A 25727-nucleotide genomic window follows, 5' to 3' on the forward strand; every position below is an offset into this window, starting at 1 on the left:
ATGGTGGTTAATGGGGAAATAGTCCCCAAAATTTGGGGATAATGGGGAAATCGATCCTAATAATGGGGAACAGCCCCTAATAATGGGGCAAAAGGTCTAATAATGGGGAGTAATGGTGGGGGAATAGCCCCTAGTAATGGGGGAAAAGTGGTGAAAAACGGAGAAATAATGGCTAATAATGGGAAATAACTGCTAATAATGGGGAAATAACTGCTAATAATGGGAAATAATGGATAATAATGGGGAAATAACCACTAATAATTGGGAAATAACCACTAATAATGGGGAAATAACGGCTAATAATGGGGAAATAACCACTAATAATTGGGAAATAATGGCTAATAATTGGGAAATAACTGCTAATAATGGGGAAATAACTGCTAATAATGGGGAAATAACCACTAATAATTGGGAAATAATGGCTAATAATTGGGAAATAACTGCTAATAACGGGGAAATAACTGCTAATAATGGGGAAATAACTGCTAATAATGGGGAATAACTGCTAATAATGGGAAATAATGGCTAATAATGGGAAATAACTGCTAATAATGGTGAAATAACCACTAATAATTGGGAAATAATGGCTAATAATTGGGAAATAACTGCTAATAACGGGGAAATAACTGCTAATAATTGGGAAATAACGGCTAATAATGGGGAAATAACGGCTAATAATGGGAAATAATGGATAATAATGGAGAAATAATGGCTAATAATGGGGAAATCACAGCTAATACCGGGAAATAATGGTTAATAACGGGAAACCCACCGCAAATAGCTGCAACAAACTCTCGCTCCGGGCGAACGGCTCCTTAACGCTGGAATTCCCCTCCCCCCCCGCCTGCCTGGGGCCCCCCCTCCAGCTGTTCCCCCCCCAACAGCTGCTCCCCCCCCCCCCCCCCCAGCTGTTGGGGGGCAGCAGTTGGCAGGACCACGTGGGGCCCGGGGGAAGAGGGGGGGCCCCCCTCCCACCCCCCCCACCCCCCCCCCCAATATTTTTAGACCCTGAGACATGCGGTCACTGCCCAACCACGCGGAGGGTGGGGGGGGGGGGTATTAGGCCCCCCCCAAAATATGGGGAGTGGTGACGTGTCTGTCTGCCCGTCCGTCCCTCCCCCACCTTGGGGTGCCCCCCACCCCAGGGTGGTGCCTTGGCACCCACTGCTGGGAGCGTCTGTTCCCCCCCCCCCAACCCCCAGGGAGCTTCCAGGAGGCCCCAAAAGGGAGTTTCAGGGAGGCCCCCCAAGAAGGGGGTTTCGAGGGGGCCCCAAAAGAGAGTTTCGGGGGGGGGGTGGGGGGGTGTCTTCTGAAAAGATGGTTTCAAGGGGCCCCAAAAAGGGAGTTTCAAGGGGTCCCCCCAAGAAGGGGGGTTGAGAAATAGGACGTTTTGAGGGGCCCTCCAAAAGGTGGTTTCAAGCCCCCCCCCCCCCCTTAAAAGGTGGTTTTGAGGAGCCCCAATGGGGAGTTTTGGGGACACCAAAAGTCAGTTTGAGGGGGGGGGGGGGGGGGAGTGAGAAAGGTGGTTTCGAGGGGCCCCAGAAAGGGGGTTTCAAGGATTTCCCCCAAAAGGGGTTTCAAGAACCCTCCAAAAAAGCAGTTTTGAGGGTCCCCCCCAAAAAAAGGCAGCTTTGAGGGGACCCAAAGGGGAGTTTTAGAGGACCCCAAAAGTTGGTTTGGGGGATGGGCAAGAAAGGGGGTTTTGAGGGAACCCCAAAAAGAGTTTTGGCGGGTCCCTCCAAAAAAAGGGGGTTTCAATGAACCCCAGAAAGGGCAATTTTCAGGATTCCTAAAAAAGGGTTTCAAGGGGCCCCAAAGTGGGAGTTTCAAGGGGTTCCCCGCAGAAGGGGGTTTGGGGGGTCCCCCAAAGGAGGTTTCAAGCACCCCCAAAACAACCAGCTTTGAGGGGCTCCAGAAGGGAGCTTTGAGGTCACCTCCCACCAAAAAGACGGTTTCGAGGGGTCCCAAAAGGGGGTTTTGAGGGAACCCCAAAAAGAGTTTTGGCGGGTCCCTCCAAAAAAAGGGGGTTTCAATGAACCCCAGAAAGGGCAATTTTCAGGATTCCTAAAAAAGGGTTTCAAGGGGCCCCAAAATGGGAGTTTCAAGGGGTTCCCCCCAGAAGGGGGTTTGGGGGGTCCAGAAAAAAGGTGGTTTTGAGGGTCCCCCCAAAAGGAGGTTTCAAGCACCCCCAAAACAACCAGCTTTGAGGGGCTCCAGAAGGGAGTTTTGAGTCACCTCCCACCAAAAAAGACGGTTTCGAGGGGTCCCAAAAGGGGGTTTTGAGGGGTCCCCCCCAAGAAGGGGGTTTTGAGGGTCCCCCAAAAGTCGGTTTCGGGGGGGGGGGGGGGCAGCAAAGTGTTTTGAGGAGTCCCCAAAGTCATTTGGGGTCCAAAAAAAGGCAGTTTCGAGGCTTCCCCCCCAAAAAAGTGTCATTTTGGGGGGGACCCTTCCAGCCCCTCCCTGTTTTTTGGGGGGGGGAGCATTTAGGGGGACACCCCACCCCCCCCCCCCAACAAAGGGGAGGACCCAGGAGTCTGGGGCTTGCCCCTCCCCCCCCCCCCCAAGGGAACCCAAACGTCCGGGCTCCCAAGTCCCCCTGGTGCCCCCCCCTCCCCCTCCTCGCGCAGTTGAGGGGGGGGGGGGTGTCGGGCGGCCCTCCCCTCCCCCCCCCCTCCCCAAAAAGGGAGGGGGAGGAGAAAGGAGGAGGAGGAGGAGGAGGAGGAGGAAGGGGGGGGGGAGGGGACCCAGGCGTCCGGGGGGCTGCGGCGAGAAGGAGGCGACGAGGAGCCCGGTGGGTATCGGGGGGGGGGGGGGCGGGGGCAGAAATTGGGGGGGCGTGGGGGGGGGGGGTGTGTGTGGAGGAGCACGTGGGGGGGGGATTTGGGGGGCACCTGGGGGGGCGCTTGAGGCGGGTTGGGGGGGATTTGGGGGACACTTGGGGATTTGGAGGGATTTGGGGGGGCAATGGGGGAGGTGGGGGGGCACTGGGGGGGGTTTGGGGGTACTTGGGGGGGTTGGGGGGCACTTTTGGGGGGTCTGGGGGCACTTGGGGGGATGTGGGGGGCACTTGAGGCGTTGAGGGGATTTGGGGGGCACTTGGGGATTTGGAGGGGTTTGGGGGGGGCAATGGGGGAGGTGGGGGGGCACTGGGGGGACTTGGGGGCTTTGGGGATTTGGAGGGATTTGGGGGGGCACCGAGGGAGGTGGGGGGGCACTGGGGGGCGTTGGGGGTACTTGGGGGGGTTTGGGGGGCACTTTGGGGGGGTCTGGGGGGATTTGGGGGGCGCTTGGGGATTGGGGGGGAGGTGGGGGGGCACTGGGGGGGGTTGGGGGTACTTGGGGGGGTTTGGGGGGCACTTTGGGGGGGTCTGGGGGGATTTGGGGGACACTTGGGGATTTGGAGGGATTTGGGGGGGCACCGAGGGAGGTGGGGGGGCACTGGGGGGGGGTTTGGGGGTACTTGGGGGGATTTGAGGGGCACTTGGGGGGGGTCTGGGGCACTTGGGGGGATGTGGGGGGCGCTTGAGGCGGTTGAGGGGATTTGGGGGGCACTTGGGATTTGGAGCGATTTGGGGGGGGCACCGGAGGAGATGGGGGGGCACTTGGGGGGGTCTGGGGGTACTTGGGGGGATTTGGGGGGAACTTGGGGGGGGTCTGGGGGCACTTGGGGGATTTGGGGGAACTTGGGGATTTGAGGGATTTGGGGGGGCACCGAGGGAGGTGGGGGGGCACTTGGGGGGGTTTGGGGGTACTTGGGGGGCTTTGGGGGGCACTTGGGGGGGTTGGGGGATTTGGGGGGGCACTGGGGGGCGGTTGGGTGGAATTTGGGGGTACTTGGGGGATTTGGGGGGCACTTGGGGGGCTTTGGGGGGCCCTTTGGGGGGGCCCTGGGGGGGGGCAGATTTTGGGGGGATTTGGGGCCCTTTGGGGGGGGGGCCTGGAGCAGCACGTGACACCCACGGCGGTGCCAGCCCTATAGAATCTATATAGCACCCATCTATAGGGCATCTATAGGATCTATAGGTCCCCCCTCACCCCTGGGGGGGGCAGAAGGACCTATAGGGAGAGCCCCCCCCCCCCCCCCGCCCTCACCGCAGCCCCCTGAGCTGCCGTATGGCCCCGTATAGCGCATCTATAGGGCACCTATAGAGCTCTTAAACCCTCCGACCCCCATACATCCAGCGCTGACCCCTATGGCCTCTATACGTCCGGGGCGGGATAGCCCTGGGGGACCTATAGAGCACCGTAAACACCCCAGAACCCCTTCATGCCCCTATGGCCCCGGGGATGTATACAGCACCTATAGAACGCCGGCGTACGGGGCTATATAGGTTGCGGGTGAGAAATCTATACGTCCCTTTATCCCCAGCCCCCTATAGAGATGTATAGACGGGCTATACGTGGGGCCACGCAGCGTATGCGCTGGTATATGCGTCCTATACGGCCCTTTAAGGTATAGAATGTGTTTCTCCGTATGTATGTGCACCTATGGATGCCTATAGGGGGTGGGTAGGCGGATGTATACGTTGCTATGGATCTATAGGGTCAGCACATACGTGCGGGGCTGTATACGCGCGGAAATAAAGGCGCACGTATGGTTATGGGTGTTATCTATAGGTGCACGTATATAAGCGTATACGGGTGCATCGCTGCGGGCACGTATAGCCGACGTACATCCGTGTATACGGGCCTGGGACGGCACGTCTGCGTCGCGCAGGGACGTATAGCTGCTGGCGGGGAACGTATAGGGCACGGCTGGATGCGGAGGGGCCCCCGCGCCGCTGGAGGAGCCTCTATAGGGGACGGGGGTCTGGGGAGGCTGGCGGATGTACGAGGGGGGGTGTGTGCATATAGGGGAATGTTTATGGGCTTGGCTGGATGTATACGGGGATGTATATGGCATCTATATGTGTCTATAGACGTGTATATGTGTCTATATGTGCCCATATATCAATATATACGTGTGTATACATCTATAGATGCAAATATGTCTATATAAATGTGTCTATATGTGTCTATATGTGCCCATATATGTCTAAGCATGTGTCTATGGCTCTCTATAGGTGTATATATGTCTCTATATGTCTATATATACATCTATATATGCATATATGTGTCTATAGATCTCTATATATGCTCATATATGTCTCTCTCTATATGTCTCTATATACAGATATGTGTGTATATATGTGTATATACGTCTATATATGCCTGTAGAGATGCATATATAGCTGTATATACATGTACATATGTCTATATATACATGTCTATAGGTCTCTATAGGTGTATATGTAGGTGTCTATAGATGTCTACAGGTGTCTATAGATGTCTATAGGTGTCCATAGGTATATATAGAGGTGTCTATAGATATATATATAGTTGTCTATAGGTGTTTATAAGTGTCTATAGGTGTCTATAGGTATATATAGGTGTCTATAAATGTCTATAGGTGTCTAGCTGTCTATAGGTGTCTATAGGTATATATAGAGGTGTCTAGAGGTGTCTATAGGTGTTTATAGATGTCTATAGATGTCTACGGATGTCTATAGGTGTCTATAGATGTCTATGGATGTCTATAGGTGTCTATAGGTGTCTATAGGTATATATAGAGGTGTCTGGAGGTGTCTATATAGAGATATCTATAGGTGTTTATAGATGTCTATAGATGTTTATGGATGTCTATAGGTGTTTATAGGTGTCTATAGGTATATAGAGAGGTGTCTATGGGTGTCTATAGAGGTGTTTATAGGTGTCGTGTCTAGAGGTGTCTCTAGGTGTCTATAGGTATATAGAGAGGTGTCTATAGAGGTGTCTCTAGGTGTCTATAGGTATATAGAGAGGTGTCTATAGAGGTGTCTATAGGTGTCTATAGGTGTCTATAGGTATATAGAGAGGTGTCTATAGAGGTGTCTATAGGTGTCTATAGGTATATATAGAGGTGTCTATAGGTGTCTATAGGTGTCTATAGGTGTCTATAGGTATATAGAGAGGTGTCTATAGAGGTGTCTATAGGTGTCTATAGGTGTCTATAGAGGTGTCTATAGGTGTCTATAGGTATATATAGAGGTGTCTATAGGTGTCTATAGAGGTGTCTATAGGTGTCTATAGGTATATATAGAGGTGTCTATAGGTGTCTGTAGGTGTCTATAGGTGTCTATAGAGGCGTCTATAGAGGTGTCTATAGGTATATATAGAGCTGTCTATAGGTGTCTATAGGGGTGTCTATAGGTGTCTGTAGGTGTCTGTAGGTGTCTATAGGTGTCTGTAGGTATATATAGAGGTGTCTATAGGTGTCTGTAGGTGTCTATAGAGGTGTCTATAGGTATATATAGAGGTGTCTATAGGTGTCTGTAGGTGTCTATAGGTGTCTATAGGTGTCTATAGGTGTCTGTCTATAGGTGTCTGTAGGTGTCTCTATGTCCAAGTGCACCCACCTCCACGTCCAAGCCCCCCCCCGCCTCTCAGGGAGGCTCTATAGGTGTCTATAGGTGCACGCCCCCGGGGGGAGCTCTCTGGGCGCGCTATAGGGGCACACACGCACCCCCCGTGTGCGGCTCTCCGTGTACACGCGTGTTCAGCTCAGGGCCTCCACACACGTGTCCGTGCACACGTGGGCATCGCACATACGTGGGCGCAGCGCCGGGCGTCTATAGGGCCGAGATCTATAGGTGCTCCCATAGGTGCCGCCCGCGGGATCCCAGGGAGGAGTCAGGGCCTGAGCACCCCCCGGAGAGACCCCCAGGTGCGTGTTGGGGCGTGTTGGGGTGTGTCATGGCATGTTGGGACGTGTTGGGGCATGTTGGTGCGTGTTCAGGTGTGTTCAGGTGTGTTGGGGTGTCTCATGGCATGTTGGGGCATGTTGGGGCATGTTCAGGTGTGTTGAGGCGTGTTGGGGTGTCTCATGGCATGTTGGGGCATGTTGGGGCATGTCGGTGCATGTTCAGGTGTGTTGGGGTGTCTCATGGCATGTTGGGGCATGTTCAGGTGTGTTGGGGCGTGGTGGGGTGTGTCATGGTGTGTCATGGCATGTCAGGGTGTGTCAATGTGTGTTGTCATGTGTCAATGCATGTTACATGTGCTGGGGTCGTATGTTGTGCCGTGTTACGGCGTGTTATCGCGTGGGTTTCTGTGTGTGTTACTGTGATATTGAATTTAGTTGCGTGTTCTTGCGTGGCGTGTTGGTGCGTGTTGTGTGTCACTGCGTGTCGCGCGTTTTGGGCTCGTATGTCATTGCGTGATGTGTGGGATTGTGTGTCGTTGCATGTTATTGCGTGTCCTTGTGTGTTGTGTGGCATTTCATGTTATTGCATGTTGTTACATGTTATTGTGTGTTGGATGTTATTGTGTGTTACGTGATATTGAGTGTTGTATGTTGTTGTGTGTTGTTACACGTTATTGCCTGTTATCGAGTGTTGTGATGTGTTATTGTGTGTTACTGCGTGTTATTGTGCTGCTACATGTGTGTTGTATGTCATTGCGTGTTGTTACATGTTAACATGTGGTGGTGTGTGTTATGTGTTATTGTGTGCTGTTGCATGTTATTGTGTTGTTACATGTTGTGAGTTGTATGGTGTTGTGTGTTGTTACGTGTTATTGTATGTTACTGCCCATTATTGAGTGTTGGGATGTGTTATTCCATGTTATTGCACATTATTGCATGTTATTGCATGTTGTTACATGTTATTGTGTTGTTATGTGTTGTGTGTTGTATGTCATTGCATGTTGTTACGTGTTATCGTGTGTTGTTACATGTTATTGCTGTTACCGAGTGTTGTGATGTGTTATTGCATGTTATTGTGTGTTGTTACAGGTTATTGCGTGTTCCCGAGTGCTGTGATGTGTTGTTGTATGTTATTGCATGTTCTTACATGTTAATGTGTGCTGCTGTATGTTATTGCATGTTGTTACGTGTCAACGTGTGCTGCTGTATGTTATCGTGTGTTGCTACATGTTATTGCCTGTTACCGAGTGCTGTGATGTGTTATTGTATGTTATTGCGTGTTCTTACATGTCAATATGTGCTGCTGTATGTTATTGCATGTTGTTACGTGTCAACGTGTGCTGCTGTATGTTATCGTGTGTTGTTACATGTTATTGCCTGTTACCGAGTGCTGTGATGTGTTGTTGTATGTTATTGCATGTTCTTATATGTTAACGTGTGCTTCTGTATGTTATTGCATGTTGTTACGTGTTAACGTGTGCTGCTGTATGTTATTGTGTGTTGTTACATGTTATTGCGTGTTACCGAGTGCTGGGATGTGTTATTGTATGTTATTGCATGTTGTTACATGTTATTGCATGTTCCGTGTCCTGACGTGTCCCAGTCACGGTCCGGGGCGTGTCCCGTGCCGGGGTGACACCAGGGGGGATCCCCAGACCCCGGGGTCCCCTCGGGGTCCCCTCAGGGGGGCCCCAGCCCGGGGGGGACACCCCGATGTCCAGACCCCGCCCCCCCCCAGTTGCTGTTTCCCATCAGGCTGCAGCAGCTGGGGGGGGGGAGGGGCACATTCCAGCAAGGCATTGTGGGAACAGCTGCTGGGATGGGGCCCTCCCAGTGCTCCCAGTGCTCCCAGTCCCTATCCCAGTGCTCCCAGTCCCCCCCCAGTGCTCCCAGTCCCCCCCAGTGCTCCCAGTCCCCCCCCAGTGCTCCCAGTCCCCTCCCAGTGCTTCCAGTTTCCTCCCAGTCCCCATCCCAATCCTCCCAGTGCCCCCAGTCCCTCTCCCAATGCCTCCCAGTGCCCTGAGCTGCCCTCCCAGTCCCTTCCAGTTCCCCTCCCAGTTTCTTCCCAGTCCCCTCCCAGTGCCCCCAGTCCCTATCCCAGTGCTCCCAGTTCCCTCCCAGTCCCCATCTCACCCCTCCCAGTGCTGCCATCTCCTCTCCCTTTCCTTCCAGTTTCCTCCCAGTCCCCATCCCAATCCTCCCAGTGCCCCCAGTCCCTATCCCAGTGCTCCCAGTCCCTCACAGTGCTCCCAGTCCCCCCCCAGTGCTCCCAGTCCCCCCCCAGTGCTCCCAGTCCCCTCCCAGTGCTTCCAGTTTCCTCCCAGTCCCCATCCCAATCCTCCCAGTGCCCCCAGTCCCTCTCCCAATGCCTCCCAGTGCCCTGAGCTGCCCTCCCAGTCCCTTCCAGTTCCCCTCCCAGTTTCTTCCCAGTCCCCTCCCAGTGCCCCCAGTCCCTATCCCAGTGCTCCCAGTTCCCTCCCAGTCCCCATCTCACCCCTCCCAGTGCTGCCATCTCCTCTCCCTTTCCTTCCAGTTTCCTCCCAGTCCCCATCCCAATCCTCCCAGTGCCCCCAGTCCCTATCCCAGTGCTCCCAGTCCCTCACAGTGCTCCCAGTCCCCCCCCAGTGCTCCCAGTCCCCCCCCAGTGCTCCCAGTCCCCTCCCAGTGCTTCCAGTTTCCTCCCAGTCCCCATCCCAATCCTCCCAGTGCCCCCAGTCCCTCTCCCAATGCCTCCCAGTGCCCTGAGCTGCCCTCCCAGTCCCTTCCAGTTCCCCTCCCAGTTTCTTCCCAGTCCCCTCCCAGTGCCCCCAGTCCCTATCCCAGTGCTCCCAGTTCCCTCCCAGTCCCCATCTCACCTCTCCCAGTGCTGCCATCTCCTCTCCCTTTCCTTCCAGTTCCCTCCCAGTCCCCATCCCACTCCTCCCAGTGTTCCCAGTCCCCCTCCCAGTGTTCCCAGTCCCCATCCCACTCCTCCCAGTGCTCCCAGTCCCCCTCCCAGTGCTCCCAGCCCCTTCCCAGAGCCCCCAATCCCTATCCCAGTGCTCCCAGTTCCCTCCCAGTCCCCATCCCACTCCTCCCAGTGCCCCCCAGTGAGTCCCAGTATCCCCTCGCTGTCCCCAGGTGAGGTGACCAGCGGGGCCGGGGTCACCATGGGGGTCCTCCCCCTGCCCCTCCCCCTCCTGCTGCTGGCCGCGGGGACCCAGGCGACCGGGCTGCAGCTCGATGGGCACCTCGACCTGGGTGAGACCCTATGGGGTGGCGGGGGGCCTATGGGGGCCATAGGGGCCACCTGAAGCTCTGAGTCCCCTATGGGGGCCATAGGGGCCACCTGAGGCTCTGAGTCCCCTATGGGGGCCATAGGGGTCACCTGAAGCTCTATGGAGTCCATAGGGGCCACCTGAGGTTCTGAGTCCCCTATGGGGGCCATAGGGGCCACCTGAGGCTCTGAGTCCCCTATGGGGGCCATAGGGGCTACCTGAGGCTCTATGGGGGCCATAGGGGCCACCTGAGGCTCTGGATCCCCTATGGGGGCCATAGGAGCCACCTGAGGCTCTGAGTCCCCTATGGGGGCCATAGGGGCCACCTGAGGCTCTATGGGGGCCATAGGGGCCACCTGAGGCTCTGAGTCCCCTATGGGGGCCATAGGGGCCACCTGAGGCTCTGGATCCCCTATGGGGGCCATAGGGGCCACCTGAGGCTCTATGGGGGCCATAGGGGCCGCCCAAGGCTCTGAGTCCAATGTCCCCCTCCATGTCCCCTATGTCCCCCCATATGACCCTGCGTCCCCCACATCCCCCATGTCCCTCCCATGTCCCAAATGTCCCCATCGTGTGCCCCATGTCCCCAATGTCTCCCCCATCCCCCTGTGTCCCTGATGTCCCCAATGTCCCCCCTGTCCCCCCCCCCCGTGTCCCCAATGTCCCCCGTGTCCCCCAGGCAGGTGTCGCTTCGCCCTGGGCATGGAGGACGGTTCCATCCCCGACAGCCGCCTCTCGGCCTCCAGCGCCTGGTCCGACTCCACCGCCGCCCGCCATGGCCGGTGAGCCCAGTACGCACCAGTATACACCAGTACACACCAGTATGGCCCAATACCCCCCTGCCCCCCGCCCAGCATCCCCTCCCAGAGCCCCTCAGTGTCCCCACAGTGTCCCCACCTCAGAGCTACCTCTGCCTGCTGGGGCCAGGGAGGCCCAGTATGGCCCAGTATGGCCCAGTATGGCCCAGTGCCCCCACTCAGCACTGTCCTGTGCCATCCAGGGTCCCCCAGGTGTCACCAGGTCCCTCTGTCCTGGGTGTCCCCATGTCCCCTGGGTGTCTCTGTGTCCCCAGGTGTCCCCATGTCCTTGGGTGTCCCCAGTCCCTCTGTCCTCCTGGGTGTCCCCATGTCCCCAGGGTGTCCCCATGTCCCCTGGGTGTCCCCATGATGTCCCCATGTGCTTCGAATGTCATGTCGTCTGAGTGTCCCCATGGCCCCTGGGTGTCCTCATATCCCCTAGGATGTCCCCATGTCCCCTGGGTGTCCCCATGTCCCCTGGGTGTCCTTATATCCCTTGGGTGCTCCTCGGATGTCCCCATGTCCCCTGGGTGTCCCCAAGTCCCCTGGGTGTCCTTATATCCCTTGGGTGCTCCTCGGATGTCCCCATGTCCCCTGGGTGTCCCCAAGTCCCCTGGGTGTCCCCATCTCCCTTGGATTTCCCTAGAATGTCCCTATGTCCCCATGTCCTCTGGGAGTCCCCATGTCCCCTGGGTGTCCCCAAGTCCCTTGGGTGTCCCTAGGATGTCCCCATGTCCCCTAGGATGTCCCCATGTCCCCTGGGTGTTCCCAGATGCCCCCCACATCCCCAGGACATCCCCACGTCCCCAACCTGGGCCACAACGATGGGGACAACACCAGGGTGTCCCCACATCCCCGGTGGCCCCAGGACATCCCCGTGTCCCCAGGCTGGGTCGCAGCGATGGGGACGGCGCCTGGTGTCCCGCGGGTCCCGTCTTCCCGGAGGAGGAGGAGTTCCTGGAGGTGGACCTGGGTGGGCTGCATGTGGTGACACTGGTGGGGACACAGGGACGTCACGCCGGTGGCCACGGCAGGGAGTTTGCCCGCGCTTATCGCCTGCGCTACAGCCGGGACCGGCACCGCTGGCTGCGCTGGCGGGACCGCTGGGGCACCGAGGTGACCGGGGACCTTGGGGACATCTTGGGGACCTTGGGGACAGTGGGGTGCTGAGGTCATTGGGGACCTTGGGGACATAGGGGCACTGAGGACACCTTGGGGACCTTGGGGATGGTGGGGTGCTGATGTCACCAAGGACCTTGGGGACATCTTGGGGACCTTGGGGATGTTGGGGTGCTGAGGTGACCAGGGACCTTGGGGACATCTTGGGGACCTTGGAGATGTTGGGGTGTTGAGGTGACCAGGGACCTTGGGGACCTTGGGGATGGTGGGGTGCTGAGGTCACCAAGGACCTCGGGGACATGGGGCACTGATGTCACCAAGGACCTTGGGGACATCTTGGGGACCTTGGGGATGTTGGGACACTGAGGTGACTGGGTACCTTGAGGACATTGAGGCACTGAGGTGACCTGGGACATTGGGGACATCTTGGGGACCTTGGGGATGGTGGGGTGTTGAGGTCACTGGGGACCTTGGGGACATCTTGGGGACATCTTGGGGACCTTGGAGATCGGGGGGTGCTGAGGTCACCAAGGACCTCAGGGACATGGGGCACTGATGTCACCAAGGACCTTGGGGACATCTTGGGGACCTTGGGGATGGTGGGGTGTTGAGGTCACTGGGGACCTTGGGGACATCTTGGGGACCTTGGGGATGGTGGGGTGCTGAGGTCACTGGGGACCCCAGGGATCACTGGGGACACTGGGATCCCAGGGGTGTGGTGGGATCCCTGGGGGGTCGGTGGGATCTTGGGGGACAACAGGATCCTTGGAAGACCCGGGGGGTGGGTGGGTGTCAACGGGATCCCTGGTCTCATGGGACGGGGGGGCCCGGGGCTCCCAGGGGGTCCCCGGCGCTGGGATCCGTGTCCCCGGGGATCCCAGTGGATCCTGGTGCCGCAGGTGATCGGGGGGAACGAGGACCCCGAGGGGGTGGTGCTGAAGGACCTGGCGCCCCCTCCCGTGGCGCGGGCGCTGCGGGTCTACCCCTGGGCCCCCCGCGCCATGAGCGTGTGCCTGCGCCTGGAGCTCTACGGCTGCCCCTGGGATGGTGAGTGTCACCTTGTCAGCTTGTCACCTCCCGCCCGGCTCCTCCCTGTCACCCTCGGTCACCTCCACCCCACCCCATCACCCCCCCCAAAGCCACTCCCCTCATCTCAAACCCCAAGAAAGGGGGACCCCGGGGGAGGTGGTGGTCCCCCATCCTCATGTAGCCCCCACGCAGCCCCAGGGGTGGCCCCATGGTGGCCCCGGGGTGGCCTCATGGTGACGTGTCCCCTGTCCCCAGCCGGGCTCCTGTCCTACACGGCGCCACGGGGACAGGTCATGACCCTTGACCCGGCGCCTGTTGTCCTCAACGACTCCACCTATGATGGCTACAGCGTTGGCCCGTGAGTAGCCAGATTGTCCCCAACTGTCCCCAAGGGCCACCTGCCCCAACCGGGGCTCCCAAACTGGTCCCGAACCATCTCCCAAGTGTCCCCAGACCAGCCCCAAGTGTCCCCAAATTGTCCCCAGACTGTTCCTGGAGCTCCCCACATGTCCCCAGTGGTCTTCAAACTGTCCCCAAGTGTCCCCAGCCAGCCTTGATCATCTCCAAGTGTCCCCAGACCAGCCCAAACTGTCCCCAGACATCTCCAACTGTCCCCAAGTGTCCTCAAACTGCCCTTGGCCATCCCCAACTGCCCCAAACATCTCCAAACAGTCTCCAGCTGTCCCCAAATTGTCCCCTGCTGTCCCTAGATGACCTCAAAGTGACCCCAGATGGTCAAAATGGCTCAAAATGGCCCCAGTTGGTCCTGGCTGGGCCCAACTGTCCCCAAATAGCCCAAACTGTCTCCAAATTGTCACCTGTTGGCCCCAAAGAGCCCCAGACTGTCACCCACTGTCCCAAAAGAGCTTCAGACTGTCCCCAAATTGTCCCAGTTGGCCCCAGTTGACACCAGTGTCCCCAGAATAGCCCTGATTGTCCCCAAATTGTGCTCTAGATCCCATGGGGGGGTGTGGTGTGTCCCAGGTGTCCAGGGATCTGTTGATCCCCCAAATCTGCCCCATGGGGAGTTCCCAGGTGGGTGGGACGAGGGGGATCCAGGCATCCAGGGACCCCTTGACCCCCCAGATCTGCCCCATGGGGGGTTCCCAGATGGGTGGGATGGGGGGACCTCGACATCTGGGTGTCCCCTGTCCCCCCACCAGGCTGCAGTTTGGGGGGCTGGGCCAGCTGGCGGACGGGGTGCTGGGATTGGACGACTTCATGCGGAGCCGCGAGCGACGTCTTTGGCCGGGCTACGACTACGTGGGATGGCGCCGACCCCCCGGTCCCCAACCCCATGTGGAGCTGGAGTTCGAGTTCGAGGGGCTCCGGGCCTTCCGCGCCATGCAGGTGCCCCGCGGCATGCTGGGATAGCAGGGGGCGGGGCATAGTGGGAGGGTGGGAAAGGGGGTGCCCTAGGACATCGTGTAGGGGGGGCTGGGGAGCAGGGGATGGTGGGCAATGGGGTGCCCCAGGGGGTCGTGGGAATGAGGGCAATGGGTGCTGCAGGGGATTGTGGGAATGAAAGCAATGGGTGCCCCAGGGCATCATGGGGGTTTGGGCAAGGGGTCTGCCCTGGGAATTGTGGGATTGGTCAACCATGACATGGACCCATGAGGGGTCACCACATCAACCCCACCTTAGGGTCTGGAACTTCCCATTGGGGACCCTTTGGTTTAGCCCTGCCCTGGCTGCCCCAGGGCATCATGGGATGGCAGCCAACCCCCATCACTCCCCACCCTGCCGCCAGGTTCACTGCAACAACATGCACACGCGGGGGGTGAGCATCTTCGGGGAGGTGGAGTGTCGCTTCAAGAAGAGCCTGGCCACGGCCTGGGAGCTCACCCTGGCCACCCACAGCCTGGCCGGGGCCGTCAAGGACCCCAGCGCCCGCTCGATCACTGTGCCCTTGGGGGGGCGCCACGCCCGTTTCATCCAGTGTCACTTCTTTTTTGCCGGGGAGTGGATGCTCTTCAGTGAGGTCACCTTCCTCTCGGGTGAGTCCTACCGTGGCAGGTGGCCTCCAGACCTACCTGGGCCTTGGCATCTTCCCACAATGGATTGGCTCTTGGGTTGGATGGTTGGGTGATGGGGAGGTTGGTTGGGTGATGGAGTGGTTGGTTGGGTGATGGGGTGGTTGGTTGGGTGATGGAGAGGTTGGTCGGATGATGGGGTCATTGATTGGGCGATGGGGAGGTTGGTTGAGTGATGGGGTGGTCAGTTGGGTGATGGGGAGGTTGGTTGGGTGATGGGGTGGTTGGTTGGGTGATGGGGAGGTTGGTTGGGTGATAGGGAGGTTGGTTGGGTGATGGGGAGGTTGGTTGGGTGATGGGGTGGTTGGTTGGGTGATGGGGTGGTTGGTTGGGTGATGGAGAGGTTGGTCGGATGATGGGGTCATTGATTGGGCGATGGGGAGGTTGGTTGAGTGATGGGGTGGTCAGTTGGGTGATGGGGAGGTTGGTTGGGTGATGGGGTGGTTGGTTGGGTGATGGGGAGGTTGGTTGGGTGATAGGGAGGTTGGTTGGGTGATGGGGAGGTTGGTTGGGTGATGGGGTGGTTGGTTGGGTGATGGGGTGGTTGGTCGGATGATGGTGAGGTTGGTTGGGTGATGGGGTGGTTGGTTGAGTGATGGGGTGGTTGGTTGGGTGATGGGGTGGTTGGTTGGGTGATGGTGAGGTTGGTTGGATGATGGAGTCATTGATTGGGCGATGAGGAGGTTGGTTGGGTGACGGAGTGGTTGGTTGGGTGATGGGGAGGTTGGTTGGATGGTGGGGTCATTGATTGGGCGATGGGGAGGTTGGTTGGGCGATGGGGAGGTTGGTTGGGTGATGGGGTGGTTGGTTGAGTGATGGGGTGGTTGGTTGGGTGATGGGGTGGTTGGTTGGGTGATGGTGAGGTTGGTTGGGTGATGGGGTGGTTGGTTGAGTGATGGGGTGGTTGGTTGGGTGATGGGGTGGTTGGTTGGGTGATGGATAGGTTGGTCGGATGATGGAGGCATTGATTGGGCGATGGGGAGGTTGGTTGGGTGACGGAGTGGTTGGTTGGGTGATGGGGAGGTTGGTTGGATGGTGGGGTCATTGGTTGGGTAGTAGGGTGGTTGGTTGAGTGATGGGGTGGTCAGTTGGGCGATGGGGTGGTTGGTTGAGTGATGGGGTGGTTGGTTGGGTGATGGGGTGGTTGGTTGGGTGATGGGGTGGTCAGTTGGGTGATGGGGTGGTTGGTTGGTTGGGCGATGGGGCCATTGGTTGGTTGGTGGGTGGGTTGGTTGGGTAACAGGGAAGTTGACTGGTTGGATGCCGGTTGACCAGTCTAAGAGCTGGTTGTGAGACGGGTCGGTTAGTCAGTTGACTACTGAGCTGGTTGAGTGGTGGGATGGTTGGGTGGACACAAGACTGGCTTGTTGGTTGGTTAACCAGTCCAAGGGTGATCGGCTGGTTAACTGGTTACCTGTTGACTAGTTAGCTGGATGATGGGGTGACTGCTTGGGTGTGATTGGTTGGTGACTTGAAGGACAGCTTGCTTGGCCAGCTGGTTAACTGGTTGGTTGCTTGACTAGTTGGTTGGATGAGGTCAAAGCTGGTTGAGTGCCCACTTGGCTGGGGGTCAACCACCCCACAAGCCGGTTGGTTGGCCTGTTGGCCAATGGGAAGGTGGTTTGTTGGAGTGGGTCGGCGGCCGCCCCCGCCCTCGTTAGCTCCAGCTCGTTAAGGCGCCGTGGGGTTCTCTCCCCGCAGAGGCGGTGGAGGAGGCGGTGGGGGCCAGTGGGTGGCCCCCAGCCGCCCCCCCTGACCCCTCGGCAGGGGTCATGGCCGTCCCCGAGGCCCCCTGGCACGGCGACATGGCTACCAACCTCACTACCCCGGGTAAGGCGGGGCTTAATGGGGCGGGGCTTAATTGGGCAGGGCTTAATGGGGTAGGGCTCTGAGGGGGACGGGGCCATGATGACGCCCCGCCCACCATCCCCCCCGCCAATGGCAGCCCCCGGCGAGCCCAAGCCAGGGCAACCAGTTGCCAAAGACGACCACAGCCACACGTCCATCCTGATTGGCTGCCTGGTGGCCATCATCTTGCTCCTATTGGGTGTCATCTTCCTCATTCTCTGGCGGCAGTACTGGAAGAAGATACTGGGGAAGGCGAGTGGGGTAGTGGGTTCAACTGGGAGGAACTGGTCCACTGCTCAAGCTCTGGGAGGGTGATGGGGTGAACTGGGAGGAACTGGGAAGGTGGTGGGGTGAACTGGGAGGAAATGGGCACCTGGACATCTGCATCTACTGCCCACACTCTGGGAGGTTGATGGGGTGAACTGGGAGGAACTGGGAAGGTGGTGGGGTGAACTGGGATGAACTGGAAGGAATTGGGCACCCGGACATCTGCGTCCACTGCCCACACTCTGGGAGGTTGATGGGGTGAACTGGGAGGGACTGGGCACCTGGACATCTGTGTCCACTGCCCAAGCTCTGGGAGGTTGATGGGGTGAACTGGGAGGGACTGGGCACACAGACATCTGGGTCCACTGCCCATGCTCTGGGATGAACTGGGAGGAACTGGGCACCCGGACATCTGTGTCCACTGCCCACACTCTGGGAGGTTGATGGGGTGAACTGGGAGGAACTGGGTCCACCTGAGGGCCTTGCCCACAGGCCCAGCGCCGGCCCTCGGAGGACGAGCTGCGGGTGCAGCTCTCGGTGCCAGGTGACACCATCGTCATCAACAACGCGACGGGGGCGACGCGGGGCCCCCCCCGCTACGAGCGCATCCCCCCGGGCCAGGGCGAGTACCAGGAGCCGACGCGGGTGCGGCCGTCACTGCCCCCGGCCCCCCCCGGAGCTGGTGAGCGGAGGAGGGAGGAAGGGATGGAGGGATGGAGACCACCTGGAGATGGGTGGAGGGATGGAGGGAACTTGGGTGGGTGGAAAATGGGATGGAAGGACAATATATAGGGGGGATGGAGGGATGGAAGAAGGGATGGAGGGACACCAAAGGGAGGGAGAGAGGGAGGGAGGGATGATGGACGATGGATGATGGACAATGGATGGATGATGGATGGATGGATGGATGGATGGATGGATGGATGGATGGATGGATGGATGATGGATGATGGATGGATGGATGGATGATGGATGGATGGATGATGGATGATGGATGATGGATGGATGATGGATGATGGATGATGGATGATGGATGGATGATGGATGGATGATGGATGGATGGATGATGGATGATGGATGGATGATGGATGGATGATGGAAGGATGGATGATGGATGGATGATGGATGATGGATGGATGATGGATGGATGATGGATGGATGATGGATGATGGATGGATGGATGATGGATGGATGATGGATGATGGATGGATGATGGATGGATGATGGATGATGGATGATGGACGATGGATGGCTGATGGATGATGGATGGATGGATGGATGGATGGATGATGGCTGATGGATGGATGATGGATGGATGATGGATGGATGGATGATGGATGATGGATGGATGATGGATGGATGATGGATGATGGATGGATGATGGATGGATGATGGATGGATGATGGATGATGGATGGATGGATGATGGATGGATGATGGATGATGGATGGATGGATGATGGATGATGGATGGATGATGGATGGATGATGGATGATGGATGGATGGATGATGGATGGATGATGGATGATGGATGGATGATGGATGGATGATGGATGGATGATGGATGATGGATGGATGATGGATGGATGATGGATGATGGATGGATGGATGGATGATGGATGGATGGATGATGGATGATGGATGGATGATGGATGGATGATGGATGGATGATGGATGGATGATGGATGATGGATGGATGATGGATGGATGATGGATGGATGGATGATGGATGGATGGATGATGGATGGATGATGGATGGATGATGGATGGATGATGGATGGATGATGGATAGATGATGGATGATGGATGGATGATGGATGGATGATGGATGGATGATGGATGGATGATGGATGATGGATGGATGATGGATGGATGGATGATGGATGGATGATGGATGGATGATGGATGATGGATGGATGATGGATGGATGATGGATGGATGGATGATGGATGGATGGATGATGGATGGATGATGGATGGATGATGGATGGATGATGGATAGATGATGGATGATGGATGGATGATGGATGGATGATGGATGGATGATGGATGGATGATGGATGATGGATGGATGATGGATGGATGATGGATGGATGGATGATGGATGGATGGATGATGGATGGATGATGGATGGATGATGGATGGATGATGGATGGATGATGGATGGATGATGGATGATGGATGGATGATGGATGGATGATGGATAGATGATGGATGATGGATGGATGATGGATGGATGATGGATGATGGATGGATGGATGATGGATGATGGATGGATGATGGATGGATGATGGATGATGGATGGATGATGGATGGATGATGGATGGATGATGGATGATGGATGGATGGACAGCGCGTACACATGGATGGATGGATGGTGAGATGAAGACCATGTAGGACGGGTGGATGGTGAGACCTGGATGGCTGGAGACAACGTGGGGAAGGGGAGAGGGGGGGAATGGAGACCATCATGGGGCTGGGGGGGGGGTGTGGAGCCCACATGGAGATCGATGGAGACCACGCGGACGGACGGACAGATGCCACGTCGCCACCAGGGTCCATCCAACCTTCCCCCCACCGCGTCCTCCTGCATTGGGACCCCCCCGGGCCTGGAGGTGGGGCAAAACCTCCTGCCCCCCCCCCCCCCTCCCCCTCACCCCCTCCCCCCACCCCCAGCAGCACCTCTTGCCAACCCGGCCTATCGGCTCCTGCTGGCCACCTACGCCCAGCCAATGGGAGGGCTCGCTCGGGCGCCGCCTGATGGGGCTAAGCCAATCAACACAGACGGTAAGGACAGGGCGGGGCAGGGGGGGCGGGGAGCCCTGCCTCCAACCTCCTTGGCCCCACCCTCACCTATGATTGGCCCCGCCCCTTTCATGAAACCCCGCCCTCTATTGGTGAGGCCCCGCCTCCTGCTGATGTAACACCTCTGTTCTTGAAGCCCCTCCCCTCCCCAAAGCCCCCCCTTCCCAAAGCCCCACCCCTTCCTGAAGCCCCACCCCTTCCCAAAGCCCCTCCCCTCCCCAAAGCCCCACCCCCTTCCTGAAGCCCCACCCCCTTCCTGAAGCCCCCCTTCTTGCCGTAGCCCGTCCCCTTTCAGCCCACCCCTTGTAGCCCCGCCCCCTCCCAGCCTGACCCCTCCCTTCCCACTTTTAGCCCCTCCCCCTTGTTATAGCCCCTCCCCCATGCCCACTCCTGCTGTAGACCCCCCCCCTTTGGCCAAGCCACGCCCCCTTAGCTAAGCCTCGCCCACCCCGGGTGTCTCCCTGCCCCTCCCACTTTAGCCCCGCCCCCACTGACTCCCCCCTCCCCCGCAGGAGCGGCAGAGCCCGAGGGGGGGGCGGGGGCCTACGCCGAAGCTGACGTCACCGGAGGCTCCGCCTATGCCGTGGCTGGCCCCGCCCCCGGCCCCGCCCCCAGCCCCGCCCTCCCGGCCTTCCCCCGCCGGCGCCTCCGCTTCCGCGAGAAGCTGGGGGAGGGGCAGTTTGGAGAGGTAAGCCCCGCCCCTTCTGTGCAAGCCCTGCCCCTCGAGCGTTGGCCACGCCCCCTCGCCCCCAGCCACACCCCCTGGGGGAATGGCCACGCCCCCTTTTCCACACGCCATTTCCCCCTCTGGCCCTGCCCCCGTGTGCTGGCCCCGCCCTCTCACCACAGGCCGCACCCCACATTCCAAACCCCGCCCCTTTTCTATTGGCTCCGCCCCATTGCCCCACCCCTGGAGGTGAAGCCACGCCCCCCACAAACAAAGCCCCGCCCCCAGATGAACCCATTCCCTCCGCCCAAGGCGATTTAGCCCTGCCCCCTCGTTGAGGCCACGCCCCCTCGCCGAGGCCACGCCCCCCTCGCTGAGGCCACGCCCCCCCCGGGCAGGTGCTGCTGTGCGAGGTGGAGGACCCCCAGGCCCTGCCCCCCTTGTCCCGCCCCCCCGACCTGCCGCAAGGCCGCCCCCTGCTGGTGGCCGTCAAGGTTCTCCGCCCGGACGCCACCAAAAACGCCAGGTAATTTTTAGGGCATTTTGGGGACGTTTTGGGGGCGTTTGGAGGGGCCTCACGCAGGGCTGACGGGGCCGCGCAGGCGGGATTTCCTGCAGGAGGCCCGGACCTTGGGGCGCCTGCGGGACCCCAACATCGTGCGGCTGCTGGGGGTGTGCGCGGGGGCCGGCCCCCTCTGCATCATCACCGAGTACATGGAGCACGGCGACCTCCACCAGTTCCTGGGGGGGCCCCGCGGACCCGCCCTCAGGTAGGACACGCCCCCTTGGACCCACCCCCCCACCCCCCTTTCAGCACCCCTGGGGTCCTGCCCCTTTAAGAGCAGCCCTTCCCCATCCCTTTGGCTCCACCCCCTGCCCCTAAGCTCCGCCCCCTCCTCTTTTGCCCTGCCCCTTGGCTATAAGCCCCGCCCCTTGGCATTAGCCCCACCCTTGCCCCTTCTTGTTTACCCCCCCCTTTAGTCCCATCCCTTCCACTTCCCCCCATCCCATCTAGCACCGCCCCTTCTCTTGGCCACGCCCCTTCCCTTTAGCCCCGCCCATTCCTTTAGCCCCACCCCTTAATTTTAAGCCCCACCCCTCTTTAGTCCCACCCAGTCCCTTTAGCCCTGCCCCTTCCCTTTAGCCCCACCCCTTTCTCTTTAGCCCCACCCCTTTCTCTTTAGCACCGCCCATTCTCTTTAGCCCCGCCCCTTCTCTTTAGCCCCGCCCCTTCTCTTTAGCCCCACCCTTTCTCTTTAGCCCCACCCCTTCTCTTTAGCCCCACCCCTTCCCTTTAGCCCCACCCCTTTCTCTTTAGCCCCACCCCTTCTCTTTAGCCCCACCCATTCCATTTAGCCCCTCCCCTTCTCTTTAGCCCCTTCTCTTTAGCCCCACCCCTTTCCCTTTAGCCCCGCCCCTTCTCTTTAGCCCCACCCTTTCTCTTTAGCCCCACCCCTTCTCTTCAGCCCCGCCCCTTCCCTTTAGCCCCTCCCCTTCTCTTTAGCCCCTTCCCTTTAGCCCCACCCCTTCCCCTCCCACCCCATGCCCTCCCCTCCCTCAGCCCCTCCCCACCCCCCCTTGACACCCCACCCCTTTAAGCCCCGCCCCCTCTTACGCCCCGCCCAGCCTGGCCACCCTGCTGCACGTGGGGGCTCAGATCGCCTCGGGGATGCGGTTCCTGGCCGGTTTGAACTTCGTCCACCGGGACCTGGCGACCCGCAACTGCCTGGTGGGGGAGGGCTTCACGGTCAAGGTCGCGGATTTCGGCATGAGCCGCCACCTCTACGCCGCCGACTATTACCGGGTGCGGGGCCGGGCCCTGCTGCCCATCCGCTGGATGGCCTGGGAGTGCATCCTCATGGTGAGGGGCTGGGGGGACCTCGGGGGGGCGTGGGGACATCTCAGGGGAGTTTGGGGGGGTTTGGGGGGACATTGGGGAGGAATTGGGGGGAGTTGAGGGGATTTGGGGACATTTCAGGGGAGTTTGGGGGGGTTTGGGGGGAGTTCAGGGGGTTTGGGGACATTGGGAAGGAATTGGGGGGAGTTCAGGGGATTTGGGGACATTTCAGGGGAGTTTGGGGGGGTTTGGGTGGAGTTCAGGGGGTTTGGGGACATTGGGGAGGAATTGGGGGGAGTTCAGGGGGTTTGGGGACATTGGGGAGGAATTGGGGAGAGTTCAGGGGGTTTGGGGACATTGGGGAGGAATTGGGGGGAGTTGAGGGGATTTGGGGACATTTGAGGGGAATTGGGCAGAGTTCAGGGGGTTTGGGGACATTGGGGAGGAATTGGGGGGAGTTCAGGGGATTTGGGGACATTTCAGGGGAGTTTGGGGGGGGTTGGGGGGACACTGGGGAGGAATTGGGGGGAGTTGAGGGGATTTGGGGACATCTCAGGGGAGTTTGGGGGGGTTTGGGTGGAGTTCAGGGGGTTTGGGGACATTGGGAAGGAATTGGGGAGAGTTCAGGGGGTTTGGGGACATTGGGGAGGAATTGGGGAGAGTTCAGGGGGTTTGGGGACATTTGGGAGGAACTGGGGAGAGTTCAGGGGGTTTGGGGACATTTCAGGGGAGTTTGGGGGGAGTTCAGGGGGTTTGGGGACATTGGGGAGGAATTGGGGGGAGTTCAGGGGGTTTGGGGACATTTCAGGGGAGTTTGGGGGGGTTTGGGGGGACACTGGGGAGGAATTGGGGGGAGTTGAGGGGATTTGGGGACATCTCAGGGGAGTTTGGGGGGGTTTGGGGGGACATTGGGGAGGAATTGGGGGGAGTTGAGGGGGTTTGGGGACATTTGGGAGGAATTGGGGGGAGTTCAGGGGGTTTGGGGACATTGGGGAGGAATTGGGGAGAGTTCAGGGGGTTTGGGGACATTTGGGAGGAATTGGGGGGAGTTCAGGGGGTTTGGGGACATTTCAGGGGAGTTTGGGGGGGTTTGGGTGGAGTTCAGGGGGTTTGGGGACATTGGGGAGGAATTGGGGGGAGTTGAGGGGATTTGGGGACATTTGAGGGGAATTGGGCAGAGTTCAGGGGGTTTGGGGACATTGGGAAGGAATTGGGGGGAGTTCAGGGGATTTGGGGACATTTCAGGGGAGTTTGGGGGGGGTTGGGGGGACACTGGGGAGGAATTGGGGGGAGTTGAGGGGATTTGGGGACATCTCAGGGGAGTTTGGGGGGGTTTGGGTGGAGTTCAGGGGGTTTGGGGACATTGGGAAGGAATTGGGGAGAGTTCAGGGGGTTTGGGGACATTGGGGAGGAATTGGGGAGAGTTCAGGGGGTTTGGGGACATTTGGGAGGAACTGGGGAGAGTTCAGGGGGTTTGGGGACATTTCAGGGGAGTTTGGGGGGAGTTCAGGGGGTTTGGGGACATTGGGAAGGAATTGGGGGGAGTTGAGGGGATTTGGGGACATTTCAGGGGAGTTTGGGGGGGTTTGGGGGGACACTGGGGAGGAATTGGGGGGAGTTGAGGGGATTTGGGGACATCTCAGGGGAGTTTGGGGGGGGTTTGGGGGGACATTGGGGAGGAATTGGGGGCAGTTGAGGGGATTTGGGGACATTTGAGGGGTGTTTGGGGGGGTTTGGGTGGAGTTCAGGGGGTTTGGGGACATTGGGGAGGAATTGGGGAGAGTTTAGGGGGTTTGGGGACATTTGGGAGGAATTGGGGGGAGTTCAGGGGGTTTGGGGACATTTGAGGGGAATTGGGCAGAGTTCAGGGGGTTTGGGGACATTGGGGAGGAATTGGGGGGAGTTCAGGGGATTTGGGGACATTTCAGGGGAGTTTGGGGGGGTTTGGGTGGAGTTCAGGGGGTTTGGGGACATTGGGGAGGAATTGGGGAGAGTTCAGGGGGTTTGGGGACATTTGAGGAGAATTTAGGGCAGAATTAGGGGAAATTAAGGGGATTTGGGGACATTTGAGGGGAGTTTGGGGGGAGTTCAGGGGGTTTGGGGACATTGGGGAGGAATTGGGCAGAGTTCAGGGGGTTTGGGGACATTGGGGAGGAATTGGGGGGAGTTGAGGGGGTTTGGGGACATTTCAGGGGAGTTTGGGGGGGTTTGGGGGGAGTTCAGGGGGTTTGGGGACATTTGAGGAGAATTTAGGGGATTTGGGGACATTTGAGGGGAGTTTGGGGGGGTTTGGGGGGAGTTCAGGGGGTTTGGGGACATTTCAGGGGAGTTTGGGGGGTTTGGGGGGAGTTCAGGGGGTTTGGGGACATTGGGGAGGAATTGGGGAGAGTTCAGGGGATTTGGGGACATTTCAGTGGAGTTTGGGGTAGATTGGGTGGATTTAAGGGGGTTTGGGGACATTTGAGGAGAATTTAGGGCAGAACTGGGTGAAGTTCAGGGGGTTTGGGGATATTTGAGGGGGATTTGGGCTGAACTGGGCCGAGTTAAGGGGATTTGGGCCACCGCTGGGGATAGGTTGGCTGCGGGTGGGCGGGGCCTGCGGGGGTGTGTCCCTGGGGGCGTGTCCATGCCCGTCCCCGCCCCCCCGCAGGGGACCTTCACCCCGGCCAGCGACGCCTGGGCCTTCGGGGTGACGCTGTGGGAGGTGCTGACGCGGTGCCGCGAGCAGCCCTACGGGCGCCTCAGCGACGAGCAGGTCATCGCCAACGCCGGGCACCACTTCCGCGCCCAGGGCCGCCAGGTGGGCACTGGGAGGGGACTGGGAGGCACTGGGAGGGGGCTGGGGGGCACTTGGATGGGGTTGGGGGCACTGGGAGTCATTGGGAAGGGACTGGAAGGCACTGGGAGGGGGCTGGGAGGCACTGGGAGGGGGCTGGGGGGCACTTGGATGGGGTTGGGGGGCACTGGGAGGGGACTGGGAGGCACTGGGAGGGGGCTGGGGGGCACTTGGATGGGGTTGGGGGGCACTGGGAGGGGACTGGGAGGCACTGGGAGGGACTGGAAGGCACTGGGAGGGGACTGGGGGCACTTGGATAGGGTTGGGGGGCACTGGGAGGGGACTGGGAGGCACTGGGAGGGACTGGAAGGCACTGGGAGGGGGCTGGGGGGCACTTGGATGGGGTTGGGGGCACTGGGAGTCATTGGGAAGGGACTGGAAGGCACTGGGAGGGGGCTGGAAGGCACTGGGAGGGGGCTGGGGGGCACTTGGATGGGGTTGGGGGGCACTGGGAGGGGACTGGGAGGCACTGGGAGGGACTGGAAGGCACTGGGAGGGGGCTGGGGGGCACTT

The 25727-nt window shown here is 59.0% G+C and overlaps 1 protein-coding gene across 3 annotated transcripts; it reads left to right on the forward strand.

The window, feature by feature from the left end:
- Positions 1-2734: 2734 nt before the first annotated feature.
- DDR1 (discoidin domain receptor tyrosine kinase 1) lies at positions 2735-25178 on the forward strand (the record flags this gene model as incomplete). 3 transcript variants are annotated; one of them, XM_074858028.1, is given in 18 exon segments in its annotated part: positions 2735-2791; positions 6681-6742; positions 9842-9961; positions 10658-10760; positions 11663-11891; positions 12794-12941; positions 13179-13281; positions 14087-14273; positions 14674-14920; positions 16658-16786; positions 16902-17056; positions 17564-17753; positions 19749-19856; positions 20387-20562; positions 20940-21067; positions 21144-21311; positions 22168-22402; positions 25029-25178. In XM_074858028.1, coding segments are annotated over 16 exon segments (2547 nt in total), but the record flags the coding sequence as incomplete, so codon positions are not given.
- Between the last annotated feature and the right edge of the window lie 549 nt (positions 25179-25727).

Source organism: Strix uralensis, unplaced genomic scaffold (assembly GCF_047716275.1).
Source record: "Strix uralensis isolate ZFMK-TIS-50842 unplaced genomic scaffold, bStrUra1 scaffold_488, whole genome shotgun sequence".
Lineage (NCBI taxonomy): Eukaryota > Metazoa > Chordata > Aves > Strigiformes > Strigidae > Strix > Strix uralensis.